Raw genomic sequence first — 27,500 nt, 5'->3', positions numbered from 1 at the left:
ATTTATCATGTTATTTTTTTCTGTGAACCTTTATAAGGAATCGATTGATCGCTATGATTTTTAGGGCTCTTAATGATAGAGAATGAAATGATAAATTCAAAATTAGTGGTGATATGTTAACACTTAACGAGAGAGAGAGAGAGAGAGAGAGAGAGAGAGAGAGAGAGAGAGAGAGAGAGAGAGAGAGAGAGAGAGAGAGGGATCTATTCGCTCGTTAAAAAGGAACGATCTCTGTCGATGAAAGTCGGTTTCGCATGAAGTGTAGGAAGCTGATGCATTTGATCCTGTTAAGAAATGTTGTATATTTTATTGCCTAGTTGGAATGTAGGCCGTTAATGGGAATGCCGTCCACTAGGATTTGAGAGAGAGAGAGAGAGAGAGAGAGAGAGAGAGAGAGAGAGAGAGAGAGAGAATGTATTAAAGAATTATCACTCAAGAGCTAAAATACTTGAAATGGCAATGCTTCTTTTTTTGGACATTGAGACCGAAGTAATCCACAAAAAATTAACGCTAGATATTATGATAAACATAGCTATAAAAATATCAGTTTATAGGTTTTGCAACAGTCGGTGTATTAGACCTTCCAAAACCTCTGGTTTGGATTCTTTTGACTGAGCTTTCAATCATTGTCAGTTCGTTTTATTTTTCTTTTTACACTTTACCTTTTCTCCTTATATAATTAGACATTTGCTCTCTGCCAGAACGAGAATGGGTGGGATCCCTTTACCGTTTTCTAAAAGAGGAAGTATACTCTTAAAGAAGGGGTATCCTCTGTCCTCTTAACCAGGATTTTCTATAAATAGAGGTAGTATCCTTATGCCGTGATTCTCAGAAAGGTAGTATCCTCATGTCATGATTCTCAGCAAAGGGATAGAGTATCCTCTTACCAAGATCCTCTTGAGCTAGACCCATCATCTTAACAGGGATTCTTTGAAAAGAGGAAGTGTCCTCTTATCAGGATACATTTAAAAGAGCGAAGCGCTGAAGAGTTCCCCATGAAATATAGATGCATTGTTTGGTTGTCAGTGTCACAGTATTTACCAAGTCGTGTTAGGTTTGGTTTTTCAATTTTTAATTGAGTTTTATTTAATGCTTTTTCTGTTTAAAATGCGCAAGTCTAGTCATGCGCGATTGATTCTATGAAGAAAAACCAAGTGAATTTTTATCTTTTAATTTAAAGTAACCCGATTTTAGTTGTCTGTAAAAGAAAACTATTGTGCCGGCTTTGTCTGCCCGTCCGCACTTTACCTGTCCGTCCTCAGATCTTAAAAACTACTGAGGCTTACTGAGGCTAGAGGGCTGCAAATTGGTACGTTGATCATCTACCCTCCAATCATCAAACATAACAAATTGCAGCCCTCTAGCCTCAGAAGTTTTTATTTTATTTAAGCTTAAAATTAGCCATAATCATGCTTCTGGCAACGATATAGGCCAGGCCACCACCGTGCCGTAGTTGAAGTTTCATGGGCCGCGGCTCATACAGCATTATACGAAGACTACCGAAAATAGATCTGTTTCCGGTGGCCTTGATTGTACGCTGTACAGAAAACTCGATTGCTCCGAAGAAACTTCAGGTCATTTTTTACTTGTTTATGCCTGGTTTGGGCAAAGGCCAGTCAGTGTGTAGAACGAGTTTGGTTGATAACTATTATATAAGTTGTAATGATTATACTTATAAATGCGCTGCTCAACTGTCAAGAGTTTATCGCAATTATGTTGATTTAATGCAGTCATAACTGTAATCTCAATTCGTAAAAGTAAGTGGAAATTTATAGTACTCCAACTTACCTGACCAGGGTATAAAAAAAAAAAACCACATACCAAAGATGACAGGTGGGAGTGGAGGGGGGATTTTATGGTAATAACACTTACTGATGATCCCCCTATTAACTGATGTGAATTCTCTCGGTCGAGTGCTTTTAAGATGCCTCTCTTGAGACGCGAATTCCTGAGAAGTTGTCGGAGGGGGAAGGTAACCCGCGATGCTGGTATAGGGAGGGAGGGAGGAGTTGAGTCCCATACCTGTCGCCCTGTCACGCGGTTCTTTGACCTTGACCTGAGAAGAGTCAGAAGATGTGCAGAATTAATAATTGGTCATGGGTATTTAGTTCGTCGTCAGGTTCATTTCTTTGTCTGTTAAGCTGAATGCCAAAGTGGTATTACTTTGTATATTGGCCAGAGTGGTTTCTGCTAATATTCATTTGTACTTATATTTGATTTTTGGGATTGAAATGTTAACTGTTTTGTATTAACACGAAGTTTGGTCAGCTTACCAAATTAATAACTACTGAATAGCATAGTGGTTCAAGTGCCATTTCATCAGACCAGACGGTCATAAAACAGTTAATCAGTCTTTAAATTAAGAAGTAGATTTTCTTGAATCTGATATTTAACATTTTTAACATTGTTAGTAATTGATGCCAGAACTGTTCCCCAGAACTTATATATGCAAACTACCAGCTGATAGTATCATGTCAAGCAGTGCATTACTGCTTGATAAACTATGCAGAATCAAACTTTGTAGAATCATGAGGAATAAGTAGACTTTATTTTATCGATGTGGAAAGTTAAAATAATTTGTGTAAGCCGTTACATCACATAAAAGCTGGTGTTTGAGAATCTTGCTCAAAAACTCAAGATTAAAATCGTCAAATTTAGAATTAAATCTATTTCAAATCCTTTTGAAACCCTATGTGTGTGAAATCCTTTAGAAGCAAACAAATGAACTCCCTTAAAACACCGAAATTGAAAACTTAAAAACTTGGGAGAGTGAAACATCTCCTCAAAATAAAACCTTTAGAATTGAAACCCTTCTCAAAAAAAAACTGTAGAAAGTGAAACCTCTTCTCAAAAAAAGACATTTAAAAAGTGAAATCTCTGCTCAAAAAAAAAACCGTTTAAAAAATTAAACCTCTTCTCAAAAAACTTAAGAAATAAAACTGTAAAAATTGAAACCTCTTCTCAAAAAAACTAAAGAGAGTGAAACCTCTTCTCAAAAAAAAAAAAAAAACTTCAGAGAATGAGGCCTCTTCTCAAAAAAACTTTAGAAAGTGAAACCACCTCTCAAAAAGAAATTTAAAAAGTGAAACCTTTTCTCAAAAAAATACATGTAAAAAGTGAAACCTCTTCTCAAAAAACCTTTAGAAATTGAAGCCTCTTCTCAAAAAAACTAAGAGAGTGAAACCTCTTCTCAAAAAAAGACTTTAGAAATTGAAACCTCTTCTCAAAAAAACTAAAGAGAGTGAAACCTCTTCTCAAAAAAAACCCTCAGAGAATGAAACCTCTTCTCAAAAAAAAAAACTTTAAAAAGTGAAACCTCCTCTCGAAAAATAACTAGAAAGTGAAACCTCTTCTTAAAAAAAAAAAACTAAAATCTTCCTGTTTTTTCCGCAGAATGTGAGGAAGCGAGTGCCGCGGAAGAGGAGTCCGTGAATCTAAGTAATGACGGAGGGGGAGACGACCCCCTGCAGGACGACCATCGACCCCTCACCCCTCAACACCGACCTCTCTACCAGGTAAGACTTTGAAAACGAAAAATTCATACTTTTTTTTTGGGGTGATCTTTCTTTAAATAAAAAAAATTCTCTTTTTTTTATGGTAGTCCTGGCTTTAAACAAATTTTTTATTTTTCTAAATTTTCCATTTTTTTAAACACTTTGTGATCGTGACTTTAAACATTTCTTTTTATTTTTTTATTCTTTTTTTTTGGGGGGTAATCCTGACTGTAAAGAAAATACTTATTTTATATTTTATTTTAGGTATTTTATATTTTATTTTTTTCCTATGCAGGAAAGGATTGCCATAATCTCTTGGTTTTTGAGACTGATATTACCCTTTGCTCATGTAAATACGAACTTATTTTTATTTCTTAAATAGGTTAAACTACCGTGTTTTCATAAATCATAATTTGAAGCATATTCATTTTAATAAAAAACTGCACTTGAAATGCGTTCTTAATATAGAATTACACTGAAGGTTATACTCGTATAGGACACATCAATATAATTTAGCATTGGCATATACTGCGATACATGACGATATTTGAGAGCTTTGTATTGGCCCAGGATTATTCTGAGAGAGAGAGAGAGAGAGAGAGAGAGAGAGAGAGAGAGAGAGAGAGAGAGAGAGAGGCAACTTGGATAGTATCTTTGCTTTTATTCTAAGAAATGATCATTGATTTTATGGTAGTTATAATCGTTAATATATGTTTGCCAGCGTGACTTTTACATATCGATTGACCTTGAAACAGGATATGTACGACATAATGAGGTTTTTAAACGACCTACATCATCAGTATTATCATCATTAATAGCTAAAAAATAAGGTATGGATGACAATGTACTCCCAACTTACATGTTCGTGATTTAAGATTAATTTCCAACATCAGTTGATGTATTATTTTTTTTGCGTCGATGCAAATCCCTTTATTGGAGGTCAAGACGGGTCGAGAAATCACCCACCGATCTTCCCCAGTGATTACACCTGTGACAATGAGGTAATTGTGATTGTAATTGTGATTGTATGTTGGTGCGTGTGTTCGCGGGTGATGTGTGTAATTGATTAATTACGTTGATAACCGGATGACGAGTACGCGGATTTGACTCCGGTGACTTTTGCGGAGTTGATGTAATTTTGCTATTAGGGTTATGAGGTGGAATTTATACTCTCTCTCTCTCTCTCTCTCTCTCTCTCTCTCTCTCTCTCTCTCTCTCTCTCTCTCTCTCTCACAAAACTTTTGATATCTACGCACATCCACTTTAACATAGTCACTTTTGTTGATTAAGAGTTCTTGAAACTCTCTCTCTCTCTCTCTCTCTCTCTCTCTCTCTCTCTCTCTCTCTCTCTCTCTCTCTCTCTCTCTCTCTCTCATTTATATCAGGAAAAGAAAACTTTTGATATCTACGCACTTTCACTTTAACATAGTCACTTTTGTTGATTAAGAATTCTTGAAACTCTCTCTCTCTCTCTCTCTCTCTCTCTCTCTCTCTCTCTCTCTCTCTCTCTCTTTATATTCAGAAAAAAAAACTCTTGATATCTACTCACTTTCACTATAACATAGTCACTTTTGTTGATTAAGAATTCTTGAAACTCTCTCTCTCTCTCTCTCTCTCTCTCTCTCTCTCTCTCTCTCTCTCTCTCTCTCTCTCATTTATATTCAGAAAAAGAAAAACTCTTGATATCTACTCACTTTCACTTTAACATAGTCACTTTTGTTGAATAAAAATTCTTGAAACCAGTAGGGATAACAGATTATTTTTCTGGTTCTTAATGATCACTGTCATAATGTTAATATAATCAACATTTGTTATTGTTATTACTGTTGTTATTGTGAAAAGAAGGTTCTGACAGCGTTTCTCGGCGTTTAAGTCTAGTGGTTTCATCACTTTCATGTAACTTAGAAACTGATTTTTAGCTAGAACGCATCACGTTTGAAGTCGGATCAGACTTACGCTTCAGTTGGCAAGGCCTCATTATAAATTCTTATAATCTTTGTGAGGCAAAAATATAAAGTTTTTAAATTAAGAGAATTTACACTGAATATACCTGAATGGCCGTTGACTATCTCTTGTACGTTATACGAATGTGAAATGAGTCTTCTATTTGAAATCTTTAATTATGAGGATCGTTTTCTCCATTATCTTATTTTGGGAGGGATAATAGTTGTAGGTCATTTTTCAAGCGACTGAAATTGACATTGCGAATGTTACGTGTAAGGTAGGACTGAGCATGATTTAGACAAAACGAACCTAGCCCAGCCAAGACCACCTTCCTCTGTTTTAAAGAATGCATTCGTCTTCTTATTAATCCTCCCTCCACTAATTCTTCACCAAGAAGATAGACTTGAATAATTGGAATCTACTGGACAAGCACATACATTTGAACCATCAACAAATCTTGGCACCCTCTGAAAACAGCGAATCTCACTGACCTTTCCCTTGTGAGTCCAAGAGCCTCTGGAGATGCAGAATATGAACACGTACGCATATGAATACATCCGACGAAGTGAGTGAAAGACGGTCGAGGGGAGTCTTAGTTTTTTTTCATGTAGACGGAAGGAGGGGAGTCTTAATTTTTTTTTAGAGGTGGACGGGAATAGGGGAATCTTAAGTTTTTTTAGAGGTAGACGGGAAGAGGGGAGGCTTAGTTTTTTTAGAGGTAGACAGGAGGAGGGAAGTTTTTTTTTTTTTTTTTTTTTTTTTTTTTTTTTTAGGTAGACGGGAAGAGGGGAATCTTAGTTTTTTTTAGAGGTAGATGGGAAGAAGGGAGTCTTAGTTTTTTTGGAGGTAGACGGGAAGAGGGGAGTCTTGTTTATCTTAGACGTAGAAGGGAAGAGGGGAATCTTAGTTTTTTTAGAGGTAGACGGGAAGAGGGGAGTCTTAAATTTTTTTGAGAGGTGGATGGGAAGAGGGGAATCTTAGTTTTCTTAGAGGTAGAATGGAAGAGGGGAATTTTAGTTTTTTTAGAGGCAGACGGAAAGAGGGGAATCTTAGTTTTTTTAGAGGTAGACAGGAAGAGGGGAATCTTAGTTTTTTTTAGAAGCAGACGGGAAGAGGGGAATCTTAGTAGTTTTTTTAGAGGTAGACGGGAAGAGTTTTTTTTTAAGGGGTAGTCGGGAAGAGGGGATCAAAGCCACTGACTTGCAAGTCTGAAAAGTCATGTTCGTCGGAAGGAGGGACCTTGTGCTCTGTGGCAGCGGAAGATTCTCGCCAGTAATCAACCAAAAGCTCCTTCGAGTGCAACGCGCTGTCCTTAGGAAGTTTTTCTCGGAAGCGGTTGGGGCAATGACCGTGAAACAAGTAAGGACGGAGAAAGAGAGCCGAAACGTATTGCGTCGTCGCAAAGGACGATTGTTTTTCGTTCTGCTTTGTCGCGAGTGTTCGTGTGTTTGTACGCTTATACTGGGTGCATGTACACAAACGGCTTTGTATATGATATATGTATGTGTATATATGTATTTTTTTTTTTTTTTTTTTTTTTTGCTCGTTGAAGCTGTAGAGATGAATTCTTTGTGTATTATATGTGACGTAATTAAAATGACGAACGATGCAGAGCTACAGAAGTGTTAGGAAGGTTAGCGCTTGCGATGATCTGGTCGTGTGGAGAGAATGGAAGACGCTAGGTCGGTTAGAAATGAAGTCCCTTCATTCTCAGGAAACTCAATAGTGGTTAATTAGACAGAGTGTAAGGACATCACACACGAAGCTTTGTGTCTGTGTGATGGTTTGTGTTCTTTCTCATCGTAAGTGTTTGTATGGCGATGTGTTTGTTTAGTTGGATGTATTCGTATGGCGATGTGTTTGTTTAATCGGGTGTGTTCGTGTGGCGATGTTTGTTAATTCGGATGTGTTTGTTTAATCGTATACATTCTGCATCTCCAGAGCTTATTGGACTTGTACGGCAAAAGGTATGCGAGTTTCGTTGATTTTAGAGGGTGCCAAGATATTATGTTGTGGGCCAAATGTATATATTTGTCATTCAGATTCCCATTATTCGAGCAAATATCTTCTTGGTGAAGAATTATTGAAAAGAGGATTGTTTATAAGAAGACGAATGTACTTCTGAACATTACCACCCTTTGGTTTTTAGAATCGCTTCGCTCATTCATTACGTGAATAACAATTCTTTGAGAATTTGTCGGGTAGTTGACCAGTTTTATATAAACCCTTTCAGGATAAACGCACTGATTTTTCTTCATGTTTTGTGCAAATTTGATTCTTACAATTAACCAACATCAAATGCGAATTGTTAAAACTGTATTTTTCGTTCTTTAGCACTTATCCATTCATCTGGTTTTAAAGAATCTGTAACTTGATATTATAATTACTAGGTCACAGAGTAATAGAACGTAGTATAATAGTAATTATGTTGCTTATTACTAAACCCTTCTGGGCAGCCCTATGAGAACTAAGAATACAACGTAATAAACTGGTTAAACCTTTTAAGAAAATGATAATGAAAGATAGGGAATTCACGCCTTTCTCGTTATTGCGAGAGAGAATAGTAGATATTTGACAAGCATAATTTTAATACGTAAAAAGAATTTTAATTGATTGCCAATCCTCCTGGAATACGCTTCAACACCACTGGCGAGTCGTACTGATGTAGAACCGTGAAAATAATAATATTATGTTGTGTAGGTTTTAGTGTATTGCGTGACGACAGCAAAAGTGGTTGAAATTATTCTGTAATAGGTATGTGTTTTCCCGTAGAATTTATCAAACTGGACCAGTGGCAGTTCTATTTGTTTAAACTACTTTAGTGCTTTTGTTCTCGATAAAAGTTTTTAATAAAAGTTAAATTATATATATATATATATATATATATATATATATATATATATATATATATATATGTGTGTGTGTGTGTGTATATATATATGTGTGTGTGTTTTGTGTGTACACTGTGTAAAGATTTGTAATGAAAGTAAATCGTTCATTTTATATATATATATATATATATATATATATATATATATATATATATATATATATATATATATATATATATGTATATAAATATAAATATATATGTGTAAAAATCACAGAAAATGCACATGACTTCAGTATATAAGCTTGAACACCATAGGACAATGACAGGCAGAAGTTCAGTACCAAGCGCACAAAAACTTCTGCCAGTCATTTTCTTGTATATATATATATATATATATATATATATATATATATATATATATATATATATATATATATATATACATACATTATATATATATATATATATATATATATATATACAGTATATATATAATCAGTGTGTGTGTGTGTATGGATGTATGTATGTATATATATTGAAAATTCATATGCAATTGTTTATGGGAAATCGAAATCGTTTCTTAATTCTTAGTTTCCGAAATGTTACAGAAAATAAATCAGTCCTTCAAACCTTCTTCCAGTATGAAAATAATGTTGTAAACTAAGCACTGGCTCTTCCTACTTGAGCAAGTGGTATATTTTTGAGAAAGAGAGCTCCGCTTATCGACTGTAATAAACTGTTAGAGAGTTATTAATATATGGCATTTTTAGCACTTTGAATGAAATTTGCATCGAGTGTTAATACTAAATAAAAGGCAAGAGCCCGTTACTAAAAGTGCATTGCTTTCTGTTACTTCTTTCTAATGAACACCGTAATACTCTTTGGAAGCTTGAATTTCAAGTCAGTGGCCTCTATGGTGGAATTGTTCCACATGAATATGTTTCGTCTTCTGATAATAATAATAATAATAATTCTGTATTCGTGTAACTGAATTGTTGAACCGGTGTATTCATGTATAGTTAACTAAATGGCCAGCACCCAACAGCGTTATTGATGCTGTAGTACATCCATTACTGTCAACAGGAAACCGTAAATCAAGTGTAAACAAATAAAAGAAAACTTTTTAAGAACAGCCTTTAGTTTTGTAGCCTTTCAGGAGGCATGTTTTGTAGCCTTTCAGGAGACACTTTTTGTAGCCTTTCAGGGGGTACGTTTTGTAGCCTTCCAGGAGGCACGTTTTGTAGCCTTTCAGGGGGCACGCTTTGTAGCTTTTCAGGAGGCACGTTTTGTAGCTTTTCAGGAGGCACGTTCTGTAGCCTTTCAGGGGGCACGTTTTGTAGCCTTTCAGGGGCACGTTTTGTAGCCTTTCAGGAGGCACGTTTTGTAGCCATTCAGGAGGCACGTTTTGTAGCTTTTCAGGAGGCACTTTTTGTAGCCTTTCAGGGGGTACGTTTTGTATCCTTCCAGGAGGCACGTTTTGTATCCTTCCAGGAGGCACGTTTTGTAGCCTTTCAGGAAGCACTTTTTGTAGCCTTTCAGGAAGCACGTTTTGTAGCCATTCAGGAGGCACGTTTTGTAGCCTTTCAGGAGGCACGTTTTGTAGCCTTTCAGGAGGCACGTTTTGTAGCCTTTCAGGAGGCAAGGGTCGGGTTCTTCTGTTTGACGTGTAATCTTCTATGAATGAGAAGTGAACTTAAAAGAGATACGATCTGAACTAACGGCATACATAAACATTTCTCTTCCCCTCAGTATTCAGGTGTCTAATTGAAAACTGAAAGTATAGGGAGCGCCTCATTTCACAAGATGGTTGGTCATTTTCGTAATACTCCAAGGAAATTTTTTTTAAGAACAGAATTACTTTCTTTGGCCCCCTTCAATTATTTTTTTTATGCTGGTTACATTTGGGTACAGATGGTGTGAATGCCTGAATGTCAGTCTGCTGTTCTCTCTCTCTCTCTCTCTCTCTCTCTCTCTCTCTCTCTCTCTCTCTCTCTCTCTCTCTCTCTCTCTCTCTCTCTCACACACACATTTTTACACACACACACACACACACACACACACACACACACACACACATTTTTTAAATATGAAATTCGTTATATCCTGTAGCCTTACTTAGGACATATACCGAGAATTCCTTTACTCTGTCAAAAAAGTCCACTTTGGAATACTTGCTTTAAATGACATTATATTTCGACTTTCAGTCGCATATATACATAAATATTTTTTATAGCTTCTGTAATGAGATGGATACTGGCGTTTTGAAGCCTTTTTGAGAAGATGGTATGTGCTCAGTGAATTTGCCAGCTTTTGACCCTGGCCTCCACTGGAGCCTTAACTACGACAGAGTATCTTTTTATGTTTTCTTACAATGTCTTTGACATCGACTGGTCAGTTTTATAAGTTCCTCTGACAATTTCCCATTCATGCCGTAATCATAGATGAAGTGGAATGAGTCATTATTTATCAGTTTTATTTTCTAGTCTAACAACTTAGTTATTCACATGTGACTGGAGTGTTGGTATGACAAGATATTAAACCTTTTAAGTTACTAGTGTTGTGTACTCAAATTTTTGTTGATTGCAAAATAACTTATTATAAATCTGTACAAAATCGTTGATGCTAGATGCAATTTACATTTTTCCTTTTTATTGTCATGCGTAAAGGTTTTCTAAGGGAGAATGTAAAAGGTTTACTTCAATGCTTTCGAAACTGCTGAAATATTTGTCAGTACACTGTCCTCCATCATTCACCTGTTAAAGGTAAATGTATCTTCTGAATTGCCTGGTGATATTTTTTAGTAACTAATATATTCCCTCTCTTAATTACCAAAGGATCGTGAATTTACTTCAAAGATATTGTTAGTATTGCTGTGGAACAACAATCATATTAGACTATCTTCCGGTGGTGATGGTGGTTCTAAGAATAGACTAGACTACCTGTAGACTATTTCTTCTGTGTATGTGGAATTAAATTTTCATAATACTGACGTCATTTTCCAAATGGTTCGATTCAAGTTGCATCTTTTGAAGATCTCTGTGTCAGTCAATTTTAAGTTTTAATTTAAAAGTCAGATAATTAGTGTTTTCAAGGTTAGTGCTACAGCTACTAAAATCGTGGCGATTTGGATGATTGTGTCAGCCTACTGTTAGCCTACTGAGTCTTTTTCGTTATTCCTTAACTCATTATTATTTTAGTGATACATACATTTATTTACTTTTATGGTATTCTAAAATTACGGTAAATGTTACACCCCGTTTGCAGAATTATGAGATTCATTTACCAGCTGGTTTTCCAGATTGGTGTTTAGCCTTCGCTCTTCTTTTCGGGTCGACCTTCCCACTTTCTTGTGTCTCCTTCCTTCCAGGCAGGAATTTCCTGTTATATATGTTATATGTGTTGCGTCGACCTCAATTGGCGTCCTGCGCTGCATGTGAAAATATTCCTAAACCGAGCGGTTGCTCAAAACCTTAGTTGATATGCATCTACGCTTTTTACTCGAGCTGTCCATATTTCTCTCTCTCTCTCTCTCTCTCTCTCTCTCTCTCTCTCTCTCTCTCTCTCTCTCTCTCTCTCTCAGTAAGCAGTCACGGTTGTGCCTACTCTCTTTTATGTTTGATCTGGAACGTGGAGTGTTCTTTGCTGAACGAGGAACACCTGGAGATAATTAGCATATAGTTTCATATATCAAAACTATGTGGACCTCTTGAGTCGTATATGAGCCAAGAGGTATTCCAGCGTCACCTCAGAAATCAGCCCTCACAGTGGTTCTTAACCTGGTGGGGTACCCGTGGGGGACTGGGGGTACGAAAACTTAATCCCCGGGGTGCGAGACTTGATAGCCAGCAAGGCTCGTATCTCTAATCGTTTTCATATGTTTGGAACTGTGGCTTGATAGATAAAATATAAAAATAAATAGTAAAAGCACGAATTTAAATTTAAATTTTTTTTAATATTACTTAACTCATTATGAATTTTGATATACCTTTTTTAATGTGGAAGCATGAGTAAATGTATTTAATGTGTGTATGTGTTACAGTATGAGACCGTGAGCCTGTGTGGTATTTTATCCTAATCCTATGTGGTATTTTATCCTAATCTGAAAGTCAGCTCAGTGGTCTGGTTAAACTCAGCTTTAATGGTACTACTGTAAACTCTTAATACTACTTCTGTATTGTATTTATATTGGGTGGGGGTACGAGAAAATTTTCTCAGACATCAACGGGTACGGGCATTGAAAAGGTTTTAAGACCACTGCCTTATATGCACAACCTCCCCTTGTTAAAAAAAAAAAAAAAAAAAAAACGGCAATTTTGGTTCTGGAGTCAATTAGGGGGAAAAAGAATCCCCTTCTTTCCTCGTTTTGTTCGTGGTGGCTCTAACAAACCTTCAACAGATTCCAGTTAGAGGGACAAATAGATTCGTTCCGCTGCAACTAATTCGAATTTAATGAGGGGAGAGAGAGAGAGAGAGAGAGAGAGAGAGAGAGAGAGAGAGACGAGGAGGTAAACGGAGAACGAGAGAGATTAACCTTTTGATGACCTGCGAGGCCGATCCAATAAATGGTTGCTGAGGTTCAATCCGGACCGGGAGGAGCTTAATGAAGATTGAAGACGTCTTCACACACACACACACCCCCCCCCCTTAGGGGTGTCGACAGGGGTGCTAGGAAGAAGGACCCAATTTTTTTAGGGGGGGTTGGGGATGCTTACCCAGTTCATCGTTGAAGGACTGGGCGTGGGTGGAAGAATTAAAGGGGGTTTTACTAAAATAGGTGATTGGATTTGGGGGGATTACTGAGGCTTTGAAGTCAGTACAGTGCAGTGGACAAATGTTCTTCATTGGATGGGTGGGTAGAGCTCTCGGCTAGCACGCTGATGGCGCAGCGTTCGACTCTCCGACCGGCCATTGAAGAATTAGAGGAATTTATTTCTGGTGATAGAAATTCATTTCTCGCCACAATGTGGTTCAGATTCCACAATAAGTTGCTGGTCCCGTTGCTAGGTAACCAGTTGGTTCTTAGCCACGTAAAATAAATCTAATCCTTCGGGCCAGCCCTAGGAGAGCTGTTAACCAGCTCAGTGGTCTGGTTAAACTAAGATATACTTAAGAATTTGTAATATTTGCTAAAGCAAGTACAATGACAAAAAGCTGAGATGGCCGTGTTCTGAGATATCGATTTTGCATGTAGCGGAATCGAAATATAGATTGTACACAACAAAAAAATGAATAAATAAAAATATGCATTCATAAAATCATACACGATGGAGGTTATACAAAGTTAAACAAATGCTGCGTTAAACATTTTATTGGTGCCTTGCGACAGAGGAAAATAAGTGGACTGCAGAGTGGACTTCCATCGTCTAACAGGATTTAAACCGCCAGTCAGCGCACATTGTTGGGGAGAACAGAGTGGCAAGCAACATAATTATCCTGAGAGATGTTGGCGACTCGTTGCGTTGATGTCACAGGCAGTTCGAGATAAAAAGTGGCTTTCGTTCCAAACCAACCAGATTGGGAGAAATGTTAAAAAAAAAAAAAAAAAAAAAAAAAAAAAAAAAACTTGGGAAAATCTTTATGCTTTTATCCATCCCTGTAAGAGGTTTTATCATTATCTTTGTGGTTGCAAATGTAATCCTCCCTTTTTTTTCCATCATGGATGTTTTAGATTAAATCAGTGGAATGCAGAAACATAGGTTATGTATGAAATGGAATGCTAAGTAGGTTAGTGTTCGTCTTGCCGTTATTCATCAATATGGGTGCTTCCTGTCGGGGATAGTGCCGTCAGTGCGCCTCACGCGTTGCATTGTAGGCATTACTTAAGGTTCTTTGCAGCGTCCCTTAGGCCCCTAGCTGCAACCCCTTTCATTCCTTTTACTGTACCTCTGGTCATATCTTTCATCTTTCCACCTTCTTCTAACAATTGTTTCGTAGTGCAACTGCGAGGTTTTCCTCCTGTTACACCTTTCAAACCTTCTTCACTGTCAGTTTCCCTTTCAGCGCTGAATGACCTCATAGGTGCCAGCGCTTGGCCTTTGACCTAATACTTTTTATTCCAATTTCATTATGGGTGCTATGATTAGACATTAAGACACCTAAATGGAAAATATCATTTACAGGCATACAAGAGAATTGGTATCAGGTAGTCAAGAAAAAAATGAGAAAGAAAAGAGGTACTTGCTTATTGGGATGGAGCTGAGGAAATACTTTAAAGGAGAAAAGAAAGTTGTTTGGAGTGAAGTAATTTGTCTTATGCGCAGTGTGGAAGTTGCTGAGGATGTACAAATCTTGGAAAGTCTTAATTAGTTCAATGGTTAAAAAGTTCTGTGACGAAAAGGAAGCTTCTTGCGTTGGGAGGTGGATCAGAATGTTTTGAGATGATTTGGCCATGTGTAGAGAATGGAGGAATTTAGGCTGGTGTTGGAAGGAAGGAGGAAAGGATGACTTAGAGAACGGATGATTAGTGATGTGGACGAGTTGCTGGAACGAAAACGCCTTAGCATCGAGATAGATAGTGTGTGAGCGCGAGGTAGAGAACTTTGTTGGGGGTTCGATGAGCTACTGATGAGCAATGTGCATAGGTTTATGAAGCGACTAATGTCGTAGAAGTTTTCTACAAATTCATCCCCAGTTCAACAGTTAGCACTTAAAAACTATTTAGGCTAGAGGGCTGCAAATTGGTGTGTTGATCATCCACCCTCCAATCATCAAACATACCAAACTGCAGCCCTCTAGCCTCAGTAGTTTTTATTTTATTTAAGGTTAATAGTCAGCCATAATCGTGCTTTTAGCATCGATATATGATTGGCCACCACCGGGCCGTGGTTAAAAGTTTCATTGGTCTCGGCTCATACAGCCATTATACCGAGACCACCGAAAGATAGATCTGTTTTCTGTAGCCTTGATTATACGATTTCCAGAAAACTCGATTGCACCGAAGAAACCTCGGCGCATTTTTTACTTATTTTCTGGTTTTCCTACAAAGCCACAAGCTATTAAGGAAAATGACTTCATTTAGCATTAAACGCATTAGCCTTTCTCCTCGTGTGTACTGAATGTTTTTTTGTCTCTTGAGAGAAACTGACTGAAAGTAGCCAAGTTACGTCTCATTCCTCAAGTAACTGTCCTTGCTCGCACCAAGAAATATTTTTGTTTCGAAAGACGGACGTAGATTACAAGATCAGTAAAATAAGAGATGTAATTACTGTCAGGGATCATGGGTATTTCGAGAGCTGCCACTCAACAGAAATTGTATTATTTTTCCGTCTCATTTCTTGCCGTTATCTGTCGAGATACTTCAGAATAATTAGCCAGTCTCCCTGGGGACGGTGTGCAATTAAACCCGCAAAAGTTCAAACGAAGATACAGAGCATGACTACCCTTAGACAGTTCACCTTGTATTTTACTTATTTGTTAATATTTTATCTATTCATTTATTAGTTTATTAGTTTATCTTTTCTCTTTTCTGACAACTGATCTCTTCTGTATTTCCTATTACCTTCTGTAACTTTTTATTTCAAATGAACACCATATTCTCTGAAAGCTTTAATTTCAGGTCAGTGGTATGAACAAGGGTTTGTCTTCTGAATAATAATAATAATAATAATAATAATAATAATAATAATAATAATAATAATAATAATAGTGGAAGAAGAAATGAAAATCATTAATTTGTTGTTGGCTACTGTACAATACAGACCCATTTTGAATAGATATTAGTAGCAGCTTTCATCTCCATTCGTCGTCGGTTTTACCGAAACAAAGGCATAAACCACAATCCCCGGCTTTTTAACCGTGGCTTTGTCGTGTAAATGAGGGCGTTACCCCCCGCTGCCTCTGTTTACCCTGTGATTACAACAGCAGTTAAGCAACCGTATCGCTTACGACATCGGATTTTAAGTGGGGCTCTTTCGACGTTTGCGGTAATGTTGCAAATGACCATAAAAACGGAACGTTGGAGAAGTGGAGCTGTGTCTTGATTTTATGCGCTCTTTTTGTATAATTTAATGTCTTTATTTTGTTCCCTTTTTTTAAATAATTTTATGGCCTTATTTTTGTGCCCCTTATTATCATTTTATGGCGTTATTTTGCGCCCTTTTTTTAATCGTTTTAGCCTCGTGTTTTTACGCGGCTTTTCGAAAGTAACGGAATCACTCGACTGAAATGAAGAAAGTGTCCCGAGGGGTTTGAAAATGGTTCCAGTTACTTTCATCCTTAATTGCACAGTACGAACCGAGTAGTAATTATCCGAGGCATTGTCATGCTGATAGAGCAGCAAGTTTCATCTACGGTTACCAGATCAAATTTAGCCGCAGAAACCCCATTATCGTAATGAATGGGATTGTGTGTGGAATAATGAATCTAATAGTATCAATTCAGACCGGATTGGATCGGCTGTATAGTGTTACGGAATTGGTCATTTCAAAAGAGCACGACTTAGAGTTAGTATGTGTTTCGTCTGAGGATAGATTGGCAGTTATTGGAGCCTTGGAAACTCGATACTTATACGTTATACGACCCAGTTCTTGATTAGAGGATTAAACTGGACGAAAACATTAAAAGGGTTTCTCAAAGACTTTTCCAGTGTCGACCAACTCCGAACGACAAATGTGGATCACAGTTCCGAAAACAAATGTAATTTTGTTGAATTAAATCATTTCCAGTTTGTCCAGTTTTTGTTTGTTATAAAAGAAATTTGCTGTGTGTTAGGTAGATTGCATTATTCGCAGAAACAATATTTAATGGATAGTTTATATCAGATTTTTTTTTTTTTATCAGATGGTCTGGTTGAACTACTGGTAATTGATTTTTTTTTTCATGTTGGTTACTTAACATAGATTTATATATCAAAAACTTGTACTATATCCGGACTGTGACATTTCTCCTGTGCCTTTTAACCACTAGTTCTCTCTCTCTCTCTCTCTCTCTCTCTCTCTCTCTCTCTCTCTCTCTCTCTCTCTCTCTCTCTCTCTCTCTCTCTCTCTCTCTTATTACGTAATTTTCCGAATTCCCTTCTCTGAAACATAATCGATACTGATACTTTACAACTTTACAGAACAGTTCTTATTTGTACGATCTCTGTAATTCTGATTCCTGTATTTGCGTAACATTTTATTAAATGACCAGTGACTCTGTTACTTCTACTTTATAGTTCTTATATGAACGATCTCTGTAATTCTAATTCTTGCATTTCCCTTTACCGTCTCTTACTTCCTAATAGCACCATACTCTTTGGAAGCTTGAATTTCAAGTCAGTGGCCCCTGTGGTGGGCTTGTTCCATATGAATAGTGTTCATCTTCTGAATAATAATAATAATAATAATAATAATAATAATAATAATAATAATAATAATAACAACAACAACAACAACAAGAAGCTTGAATTTCAAATCAATGACCACTTCGGGCTTGTTCCACATGAATAGGGTTCATCTTCTGAATAATAATAATAATAATAATAATAATAATAATAATAATAATAATAATAATAATAATAATAATAATAATAATAATAACAAGCTTGAATTTCAAGTCAATGACCACTTCGGGCTTGCTCCATATGAATAGGGTTCACCTTCTGAATAATAATAATATAATAATACTAATAATAACAATTATAAACTTGAATTTCAAGTCAATGACCACTGTAGTCTTGTTCCATATGAATAGGGTTCATCTTCTGAATAATAATATAATAATAATAATTATATAACAGATTATTGAATAACCAATTACTCATACTCTGGCGTCGTCTTTTGCAGAGAATGTCCTTAAGCGAAGAGGAGGTGGAGGAAGAAAGCGCTTGCGACGCCGAGATGGCGGTGTCCAGCGACCACGTCATATACGCCCCTAAGCCCACCTACGATCAGCTGGACCAGTACAGGTGAGTTTCGAGTCCCGTACCTGTCATTAAGGAGACCGAGAGGGGATACGCCATTTTTTTTTTTTTTTTTTTTTTTTTTTTTTTTTGCTGAGTATGCTGTATATTATTATGTCGCTGTTTATGTTGTTTTTTCTTTCATTCGTGGATTCGAAAATCGAAGATGATAAAATCGAAGACGCTGTGTTTACAATGGTGTCTGCTTGTTTGCAAGCGTGTTAACAAGATCTCTTGATTGATATTGAGTGGAGACACTCTGGGTATCTATACTGCCACACACACACACACACACACACACACACACACACACACACACACACACACACCTAGCTTTACATAGATATAGATGAAAGTTCGCTGTTTGTCATCATGAAAACCATATCATCCATTATTCGTCAACCTGATTGTATGATGTCATACAAATATGTAAAGAACAATAGATTGATTAAGAAAACGATTGAAATTTCTGTGACTAGCGTTCATTTATTGTGTTGTGTGTCTTGTAGGAGAAGCGTTTCCAACCAAATGCCCTTGCTTGGGAGGCAAGGTTCTCTGTGCCAATACCTCGAAAGTCTTGGATAACTTTCAGTAAATTGTAAGACTGCGTTTCTCAAGTTTTTTTTCTTTTCTCTGATATGTTGTTGTTATTATTATTATTATTATTATTATTATTCAGAACATGAACCGTGTTCGTATAGAATAAGCCCATAGCATTGACTTGAAATGCAAGCTTCCAAAACAATATGGCGTTCAGTTAAAAAGAAGTGGCAGAAGGTAATGGGGAATACAGAAAGAAGAGATCAGCTATTAGGAAAGAAAATATAAATTAACAAATTAATAAACACTGAGAAGAAAATATAAGGAGGTGATTAAGTTGGAAGGAGAATTGTTTTAGGGTAGCAAAGCATTGCGTCTTCGCTTGAATCCAATGGCACAACGAACCTACCCACTGGTATTTAAAAGGATTAACAATTGAAATCTTGCTCTCCTTCTGAAGGGTTGCAAGAACTAGTTTTTCCCTCGAGACTTGGGTAATGTGACAAAGATATGCCAAAATGGGAAGTCAATTGTCTTTTAGTGTCTAAGTGTTAGTTGGAGTTAAGTAATCTTAATTTGCAGTTGTGCTTATCAGCTCATTCATTTTATTTAAAAAAAAAAAAAAAAAATTGCCCCGAAGTTTCTTCCTAGCAATCGAGTTTTCTGTACAGCGGCTACAGCGTGTAATCAAGGCCACCAAAAATGAATCTATATTTCGGAGGTCTCTGTAATGATGTATGAACCGCGGCCTGTGAAACTTTAACCACGGCTCGGTGGTGGCTAATCCTGTATCGTTGCCAGAAGCACGATTATGGGTAACTTTAACCTTAAATAAAATAAAAAATACTGATGTTAGAGGGCTGCAATTTGGTATGTTTAATGATTGGAGGGTGGATGATCAACATACCAATTTGCAGCCCTCTAGCCTCAGTAGTTTTTAAGATCTGAGGGCGGACAGAAAAAGTGCGGACGGACAGACAAAGCCGGCACAGTAGTTTTCTTTTGCAGAAAACTAAAAAGCCTCATACATTTTCTAGGCACAGATCTTGGCTCGATGTTCCCCGAGGTATATCCAGATTATGTTGTTTATATGCATTGTAATGACATCATAAAAACTCCTGCGCAGCGATAATGTTGAACTTGCTTGCTTGCCTTTGTGCTCCAAATTTGGAGAAGTAAAGAAAGACAATGGTTTCGATTTTACTCGTTGCATGCCTTTTAAAACATGAAGACTTTGGCATTGTTGTTGTTGAATTGTTGCTCTCCGCTGAGATCGGAGGTCTGTGTGAAAACGAAGTCTCTCTCTCTCTCTCTCTCTCTCTCTCTCTCTCTCTCTCTCTCTCTCTCTCTCTCTCTCTCTCTCTCTCTCTCTTTTGTATATTGCCTTACATTATTTATGATCAGGAATATTGTTTTTGTAAACGTCAGTTTTAAATCTTCTCAGCTTAATTTGTAAACGTCTCTTGTAGGTATAAAATAGTCGCATTTTATGCCGTATTCCGAACTGTTTTTAAAAGATTAATAAAAAAAAAAAGGATGTATATGCTTTAAACAAAGTTTTTTTTTATTCTTCATCATCCAAGCTTAATACCTAAACCTCTCGTATTGCAGATATAGAATAGTTGCATTTAATGCTGTATTTAGAACTGTTTTTAAAAGATTCTTAAAAAAAAAAAAACGATGGCTGTGTACGAAACAAGAATTCAAGTCATACTCGCCGGCTTCTTAACCGTTTTGCCGTTCCCGTTACGTTAATGAAATTGAACCTTGTCCCTTCAATTTACGAAAAGTGACACGAGGGGTCGACCATTCCCTCCCCTCCCCCCAAAACCCTTCCCTTCTTTTATTTATATTTATGGGCAATTTATGCCCGTCAGTCCTTTTTGGGGGTGTCAGGAGGAAGAACCTCCGTAACCACGCGACAGGAGTCCGCTAATCAGTCCATATTCATTTTTGCGATTCGTTTTTTTGCGATTCGCTTCTTCGTGGTGGTCTTATGGGACCACGCAGCAATTGCCCCCTGGGGTAGTGCCATTAAAAGACACTTGTGGTAGTGCTGGTGGCAATTGGTGACTAATGACCGTCATTAGTGTCAGTAGTTCGGAGAGAGAGAGAGAGAGAGAGAGAGTACGTAGACTTGCTGAACAGCTTTTTGTTTTATGTAACGAAAGGTCCATGGTTAATATCTTCATAGCAGGATTCGTGATTTACAGTAATTTTCTTTTTCAACTGTAGTATATTATTCATTTTTGTTGGAAATGTTTTGAGGGTTTCGTCAACAGGTGCCCACCCGCATGTAAACAAAAATAATAATAATAATAATAATAATAATAATAATAATAATAATAATAATTATTATTATTATTATTATTATTATTATTATTATTATTATTCAGGAGATGAAACCCATTCATATGGAACAAGCCCACAGAGGCCGTTGACTTGATATTCAAGCTTCCAAAGAATATTATGGTGTTCATGAGAAAGAAGTAAGAGGAGGTCAAAAAAGAAAATAATAAATTGATAAATCAGTAAAGAGATAAAAATGTATTAAAATTCCAGGAAAATAGTATTAAGGTAGCAATGCAATGCATCTCCGCTTGAATTTCTGAAGTTCCAGTTTCACGACCTCCTCTGGAAGGCTGTTCCACAGTCCACCTGTTGATGAGTAGGTATAATTGTACACACGATTAGGTGTCTTACCCTGTCATGGTAGTCTTTTGTCGACAGTTTTCTTACAGCAGGGGCATTTGATAGCATGGTATGAGACTCTGTTCGCCAAGGATATAAGACTGTTCCCCAAAAATATAATACTCTGTTCGCCAAGAATATAATGCTCTGTTAGCTAAGAATATAATACTCTGTTCGCCAAGAATATAGGACTGTTCGCCAAGAATATAGGACTGTTCGCCAAGAATATAGTACTGTTCGCCAAGAATATAATATTCTGTTCGCCAAGAATATGAGACTCTGTTCGCCAAAAATATAATACTCTGTTCGCCAAGAATATAATGCTCTGTTAGCGAACAATATAAGACTGTTCGCCGAGAATATAATACTCTGTTAGCCAAGAATATAAGACTCTGTTCGCCAGAAATATAATACTCTGTTCGCCAAGAATATAATGCTCTGTTAGCCAAGAATATAATATTCTGTTCGCCAAGAATATAATGCGCTGTTAGCCAAGAATATAAGACTCTGTTCGCCAAGAATATAATACTCTGTTCGCCAAAATTCTTTATTTTGTCCCTACTCTTCTCTGAATTTCATTCTCATTTTGTTTCTAATAACTTTATGTGCAGATATATTACTGTTGATTACATCACACGTTTCCTTACGTGCATTTCTTCATCCAATTTTCCCCTTCAGTTCCGCTACATGTAATTTTTATTTTGATTTTGCCATCACCTCCCCGTCTTCTGTTTTGTGTATTTTATTTCTTAACTGATGCTGTAAATTGAGAAGTTATGTGCTTCCAAATATCAGTTTCTGTCTTAAGAAAAGTCTGTCACCTCACTCGCATAGAGAGAGAGAGAGAGAGAGAGAGTGTGTGTGTGTGTGTGTGTGTGTGTGTGTGTGTGTGTGTGTGTGTGTTAAATGTGTGAACAGATAGAACATCCAAAAATATTCTTCAATTATGTTGGTGTTGTCAGTGCAAGGGAGTATTTTATCTTGGAGGTCATCCAAGTAATTGGAGGGTTTTCTAACTGTGAAAATATTATATTGCCTCATCAGTTTCGTGTGAAGTAATTAATATATTTTTGTGTCTGACGACTTAGGATTTATGAGGTAATTTTTATTTTTTAGTAAATTACCAGACTTTTATGCTGGGGTCAATTTTTATGCTTCTCTTTTTTTTATTTTTATTTACCAAGAGGAAAGTTTGTCTTTGTTTAGCATTTCTACGTTTTTTTTAGGTGGTAGCGGTATAGGCGTGTTTATATATATAATTATATATATATGTGTGTGTATATTAAATATATAATTATATATATGTGTGTTGTGTGTGTGTGTGTATTAAATATATATATATATATATATATATATATATATATATATATATATATATATATATATATATATATATATATATATACATACAGACTGTATACACGTAACTATGCTTACTTACAGAGTATAGATTAGAACTTAATTAAAAGCTGAACGAATGAAGCGAGGTATAAAGAAGGCTTTCCATCTCGATGCCATTATTTACATTGACGGAGGTGGCGCACACACCTCTGGGCGGGTAGTGGGGGGAGATGTTCACCCGGATCCTCAGGATACCCTTTCATTAAATGAAAAAGGACTAAATCCTCCTTAACTGCATTGCTCTTATCTCCTCCTCCTCCTCCTCCTCCTCCTCCTCCTCCTCTTTATTCTTTTCACGAATCAGGGATTCAGTCCTCTTTTACCCTCTTTTGTATCCGATAGCATCTTATTCTTCATCTTCGGGAGATCCTGCCGGACTCTCTCTCTCTCTCTCTCTCTCTCTCTCTCTCTCTCTCTCTCTCTCTCTCTCAAGTTGAAGGAGGGTGGTGTGGTCTTTATGGGGACCAGGAGAATTTTATATCTGGTGTTCGTTCTGAGATAAGATCTGCGTGGTAAAGACCTTCCTTGTTCCCTCAACAGTACACGGGTCCAGGACGTGGCATGTGTATGAGACTCTTTTCTTTTGTGTGTCTCCTTAGGTAGGATGTACCGTCATTCTTACACCCCCCCCTCCAGTTCAATTGCTTTTTATTGCCTTGTACTTCGTCCTTATGGTTTGCAGCCGCGTAGTGACAACAACGTGCTTCAGTTAATTTTTTTTACCTAAGCGGTAATCTGTAAATTGGTATAGCTTTGTGTGTTGTCAGTAATTAATGCTGATAAAAAGGTTTTGGCTTTGCCTAAACTTTTCTTTTTTTCAATTTAGCTCCCTTTCACTTTCATTTTTCTTGCCTGTAGCTTTCGTATGTCAGCATTTATTATTATTATTATTATTATTATTATTATTATTATTATTATTATTATTATTATTATTATTGAATAAAATGGCTGTATTTTGCGAATTGGTTTTATACTAAGTTTTCGTAATTCTTCTAATAATTCGCTTTTCTTGCAGCCATTTTATTCAACAAAACTTGCCTTAAAGAGGATCTTCTTCCTTCGTATTATTATTATTATTATTATTATTATTATTATTATTATTATTATTATTATTATTATTATGAAAAAACCCATTCAGGCAGGAACATGACACTGGAGAAGTTACCAAGAACAAGATAGTAATCTCCAACACTTTCAAAGCAATAAGTGGTTGGAAGGTTGGACAGTAATTTAGCTGTCTTTTAACAAGGACTGAAACTTGTATACCCTATGCAGCCGTTCTCTCAGTACGAATCAGACGTTCGTTGACGTGACATGTTTTGTACTTTTCGTCTTTCCCATAAAACTGCCTTTGGTCCATTCATTATCACTTGATGAATGAGTGAAGAAATAAGTTTTAATAAGTTAAATAGAGGTAAAGTTACTGCCTTTTTATATTGTAATTTCTAATGTATTAGGGATTCGAAGCACAGTGTATAAGATAGCTTCTATACATCAACGCTAGTCAAAGAATAACAGGACCTCATTTAAGCAGGATGGTGTCTGACGGAGGTTTAACTCACAAAAGTTCCAAGCTTTCAAGGACAAACTGTCCCCATCGTCCGGTAGCCGTAAAATGACCAGACAGTCGTTCTTGCTGTATTTATATGCGTCTGGGAAGGGATTTAAACCACTTATTGATCCGATTTCGTGCGTTGGCTAGTCGTGAAAAACTTAGCTTAATGGACTGCCATTTATTTTTATTTCAATTTTTTCTCAGAAATTGGAGCTTCTTGATAGTTTGCGTGTCAGTTTCGAGTTATGCTGACTCAAGATTTTGAGGAATGGGCTGCTTGAACGGTGAAAATAATGAATTAGTGACTTGAAAAGATTTTCAATTTCTATTAGCTTTGGCATGTAAAGCTACTAAAAATCTATTTGCAATGTTTTTTCAGCTTCTTTGTTTTAGCGGTTATAGCCTTGTACTGCTTCACAATTAGTCAGAACAACTGCTTTTGCTTGCTAGAGCTATGGGAAGACAGCATTAACTTTGGTAAATTTGGTCAAGGAAATTACATTGGTTTAGGCTCACTAACATAAATCTGGTCTGCCCCAAAGACTTCCCATATCATAAGTGTACCCGTAGGGGGGTTAGTGCCGTCAGTGCACCTCATGCGGTGCGCTGTAGGCATTACTTAAGATTCTTTGCAGCGTCCCTTTGGCCCCAAGCTGCAACTCCTTTCATCCCTTTTACTGTACCTCCGTTCGTATTCTCTTTCTTTCATCTTTCTTTCCACTCTCTCTTGTGAGTTGTATTATAGTGCAACAGTGAGGTTTTCTTCCTGTTCAACCTTTAAAACGTTTCTACTCTTAATTTGCATTTAAGCGCTGAATGATTTCTTATTTCCCAGCGCTTGGTCTTTGGCCTAAATTCTGTGTTCAATTCCATTCCAATAATTTCATTTACAAAGGAAAGCCCCTTCTTAAATTTATTCGATTTCCTCTTCTTCTTCTTCTTCTTCTTCTTCTTCTTCTTCTTCTTCTTCTTCTTCTTCTTCTTCTTCTCACGCCGCATGTTTACTTAACTTGGGCGGTTCGTGTAACGCACGAATGGCACCGTGTTTGCTCTCGCGTAAACACCAGCCCATAAATTGGGCAAAACACTTAACCATTTGGCACGAAACATGCCTCCCCGCAATGGCTTTAACACCTCATAATCATACGGTGTTCGCAACTTGACGCTTGGGTAATGTATATGTGTATAACCTTGGAACTCCTGTGGAGATATGCAGGGAATACTTTCGCCCTCTGTGAACACGTTTACGTAATATCGTTGTGTTAATCGTATATAATTAACATTTGCTAGACGGGGAATATGCGCAGGCGCTGGATTGCGAAAATTATAATTGTATTGAATGTGAGGAGTGTAACTTCGAAGTTTTTATCGATATCATAATCTTTGTTTCTTTGTATTGTTAATGGTAGGTTTTAAATTTCTCGTTTCTTCCAAAGTCTCTCTCTCTCTCTCTCTCTCTCTCTCTCTCTCTCTCTCTCTCTCTCTCTCTCTCTCTCTCTCTCACACACACACACACACACACAGTTAGATACAGTTAAATAATATAACTTCACTGTTTAAAAAATATCCAAATATTTCGTATGAATTATATAACTTCATTGTTTAAAAAAAATCCTAATATTTCATACAGTGGAAATCCCAATTTCTTCAATCGTATATACTTGGCCGAATTGGCCACACACCCGTCCGTCAGTCGTCATGTATGTCTGTGACGCTGGGACAGGAAGATGATGATAAGCAATAAGAACCCCGATTGAAAGTTCCGATGATGTATTCAAGATCACGTTCAAGTGTTGTTGACTCACGATTATCGTCGTCAACATCTAACGCTGCTACTAGTTCGGTATAAACGTCGTGGTTTTTAAGAGGTCAAGGTCGGAGGTCAGTGAATGTGGAGGATAGGACAGTCCTGATGCTAAGTAAAGCGCGTTTTGAGAGCTGTTAATCAGCTCAGTGGTCTGGTAAAACTAAGCTATATTTTTTTTTTTGAGGATGTTTAATATCTTAACTTTTTCCTGGTGCCAGATATAAGGAGACGAAGTATTTGGTTTACTTATTATTGAAGTGTAGGTAAAATATTTAAGGAAAATTCAAGTTTATATTTTTTTAATTCAAAGCTAATTAATTTGAATATGGTTTAAGTGACTTTGACATTTGTAAAATGCATTCTTGTTAGGAAGGTAGCCTCTTGACGTTTTCAGTTGTTAAATTCATTCTTCTTGTGAGAGAGTAAATAATTGACCTTTGTCAGCTGTACCATTTGTCTGGTAGTATGTGGGACCTATACTGAAAAAGCGGGCCATTCAGTCAACATTTTTAACCTGTTGCTGTAGAATGTTATTTTTGCCTTTCTGTTTGTTTCCTGAAATGGTTTTTGTGTCATTTTTTAAGAGGCAAGAATTTCTGTTGCACAAGAAAAGAAATTGTTTATTTGTGAATGTACAGTATAGGTCCTTGTTTGTCCCGACAGTACAGGTCCATGTTTGTCCCAGCAGTACAGGTCCATGTTTGTTCCAGCAGTGCATGTCCATGTTTGTCCCGACAGTACAGGTCCATGTTTGTCCCAGCAGTATAGGTCCATGTTTGCTCCAGCAGTGCAGGTCCGTGTTTGTTCCGACAGTACAGGTCCATGTTTGTCCCAGCAGTACAGGTCCATGTTTGTCCCGACAGTGCAGGTCCATGTTTGTCCCTGCAGTGCAGGTCCATGTTTGTCCCAAAAGTACAGGTCCATGTTTGTCCCAACAGTACAGGTCCATGTTTGTCCCAACAGTACAGGTCCATGTTTGTCCCAAAAGTACAGGTCCTTGTTTGTCCCGACAGTACAGGTCCATGTTTGTCCCATCAGTGCAGGTCCATGTTTGTCCCAACAATACAGGTTTTATGCTCCGTCTTTTTAAGAGCTAACGCTGCCGGCTGTCAGCACTTAATGGATGACGCTTTTGTACCCATTGCCTTTTCGTCACAGTTGAAAGCGTGCAGTCAATTGCCTGTCAGTGCACCGCGGCTCAAATTGAATTTCTTAGTTGACATATACAGTATAACGAGGAATAGTATTAGTGGTCGGTGATGAAGCATTTGCGAGTCTTAAATGATGATCGTTTTCTCTCTCTCTCTCTCTCTCTCTCTCTCTCTCTCTCTCTCTCTCTCTCTCTCTCTCGTAATCTT

General features: G+C 37.0%; 1 protein-coding gene across 20 annotated transcripts in view; it reads left to right on the top strand.

Moving 5' to 3' along the window:
- LOC136831178 (uncharacterized) overlaps positions 1 to 27,500 on the top strand; it is a 1,009,691-nt gene that overhangs the window by 906,235 nt on the left and 75,956 nt on the right. For all 20 annotated transcript variants that reach the window (XM_067091138.1, XM_067091137.1, XM_067091135.1 and 17 more), the window contains 2 exons: positions 3,394 to 3,515; positions 18,033 to 18,154. In XM_067091138.1, the coding sequence (XP_066947239.1) occupies positions 3,394 to 3,515; positions 18,033 to 18,154 (244 nt within the window). The remainder of the gene's footprint in view (positions 1 to 3,393; positions 3,516 to 18,032; positions 18,155 to 27,500) is intronic.

This window comes from Macrobrachium rosenbergii, chromosome 48 (genome assembly GCF_040412425.1).
Source record: "Macrobrachium rosenbergii isolate ZJJX-2024 chromosome 48, ASM4041242v1, whole genome shotgun sequence".
NCBI lineage: Eukaryota > Metazoa > Arthropoda > Malacostraca > Decapoda > Palaemonidae > Macrobrachium > Macrobrachium rosenbergii.
This window is presented reverse-complemented; position numbering and strand designations above follow the sequence as displayed.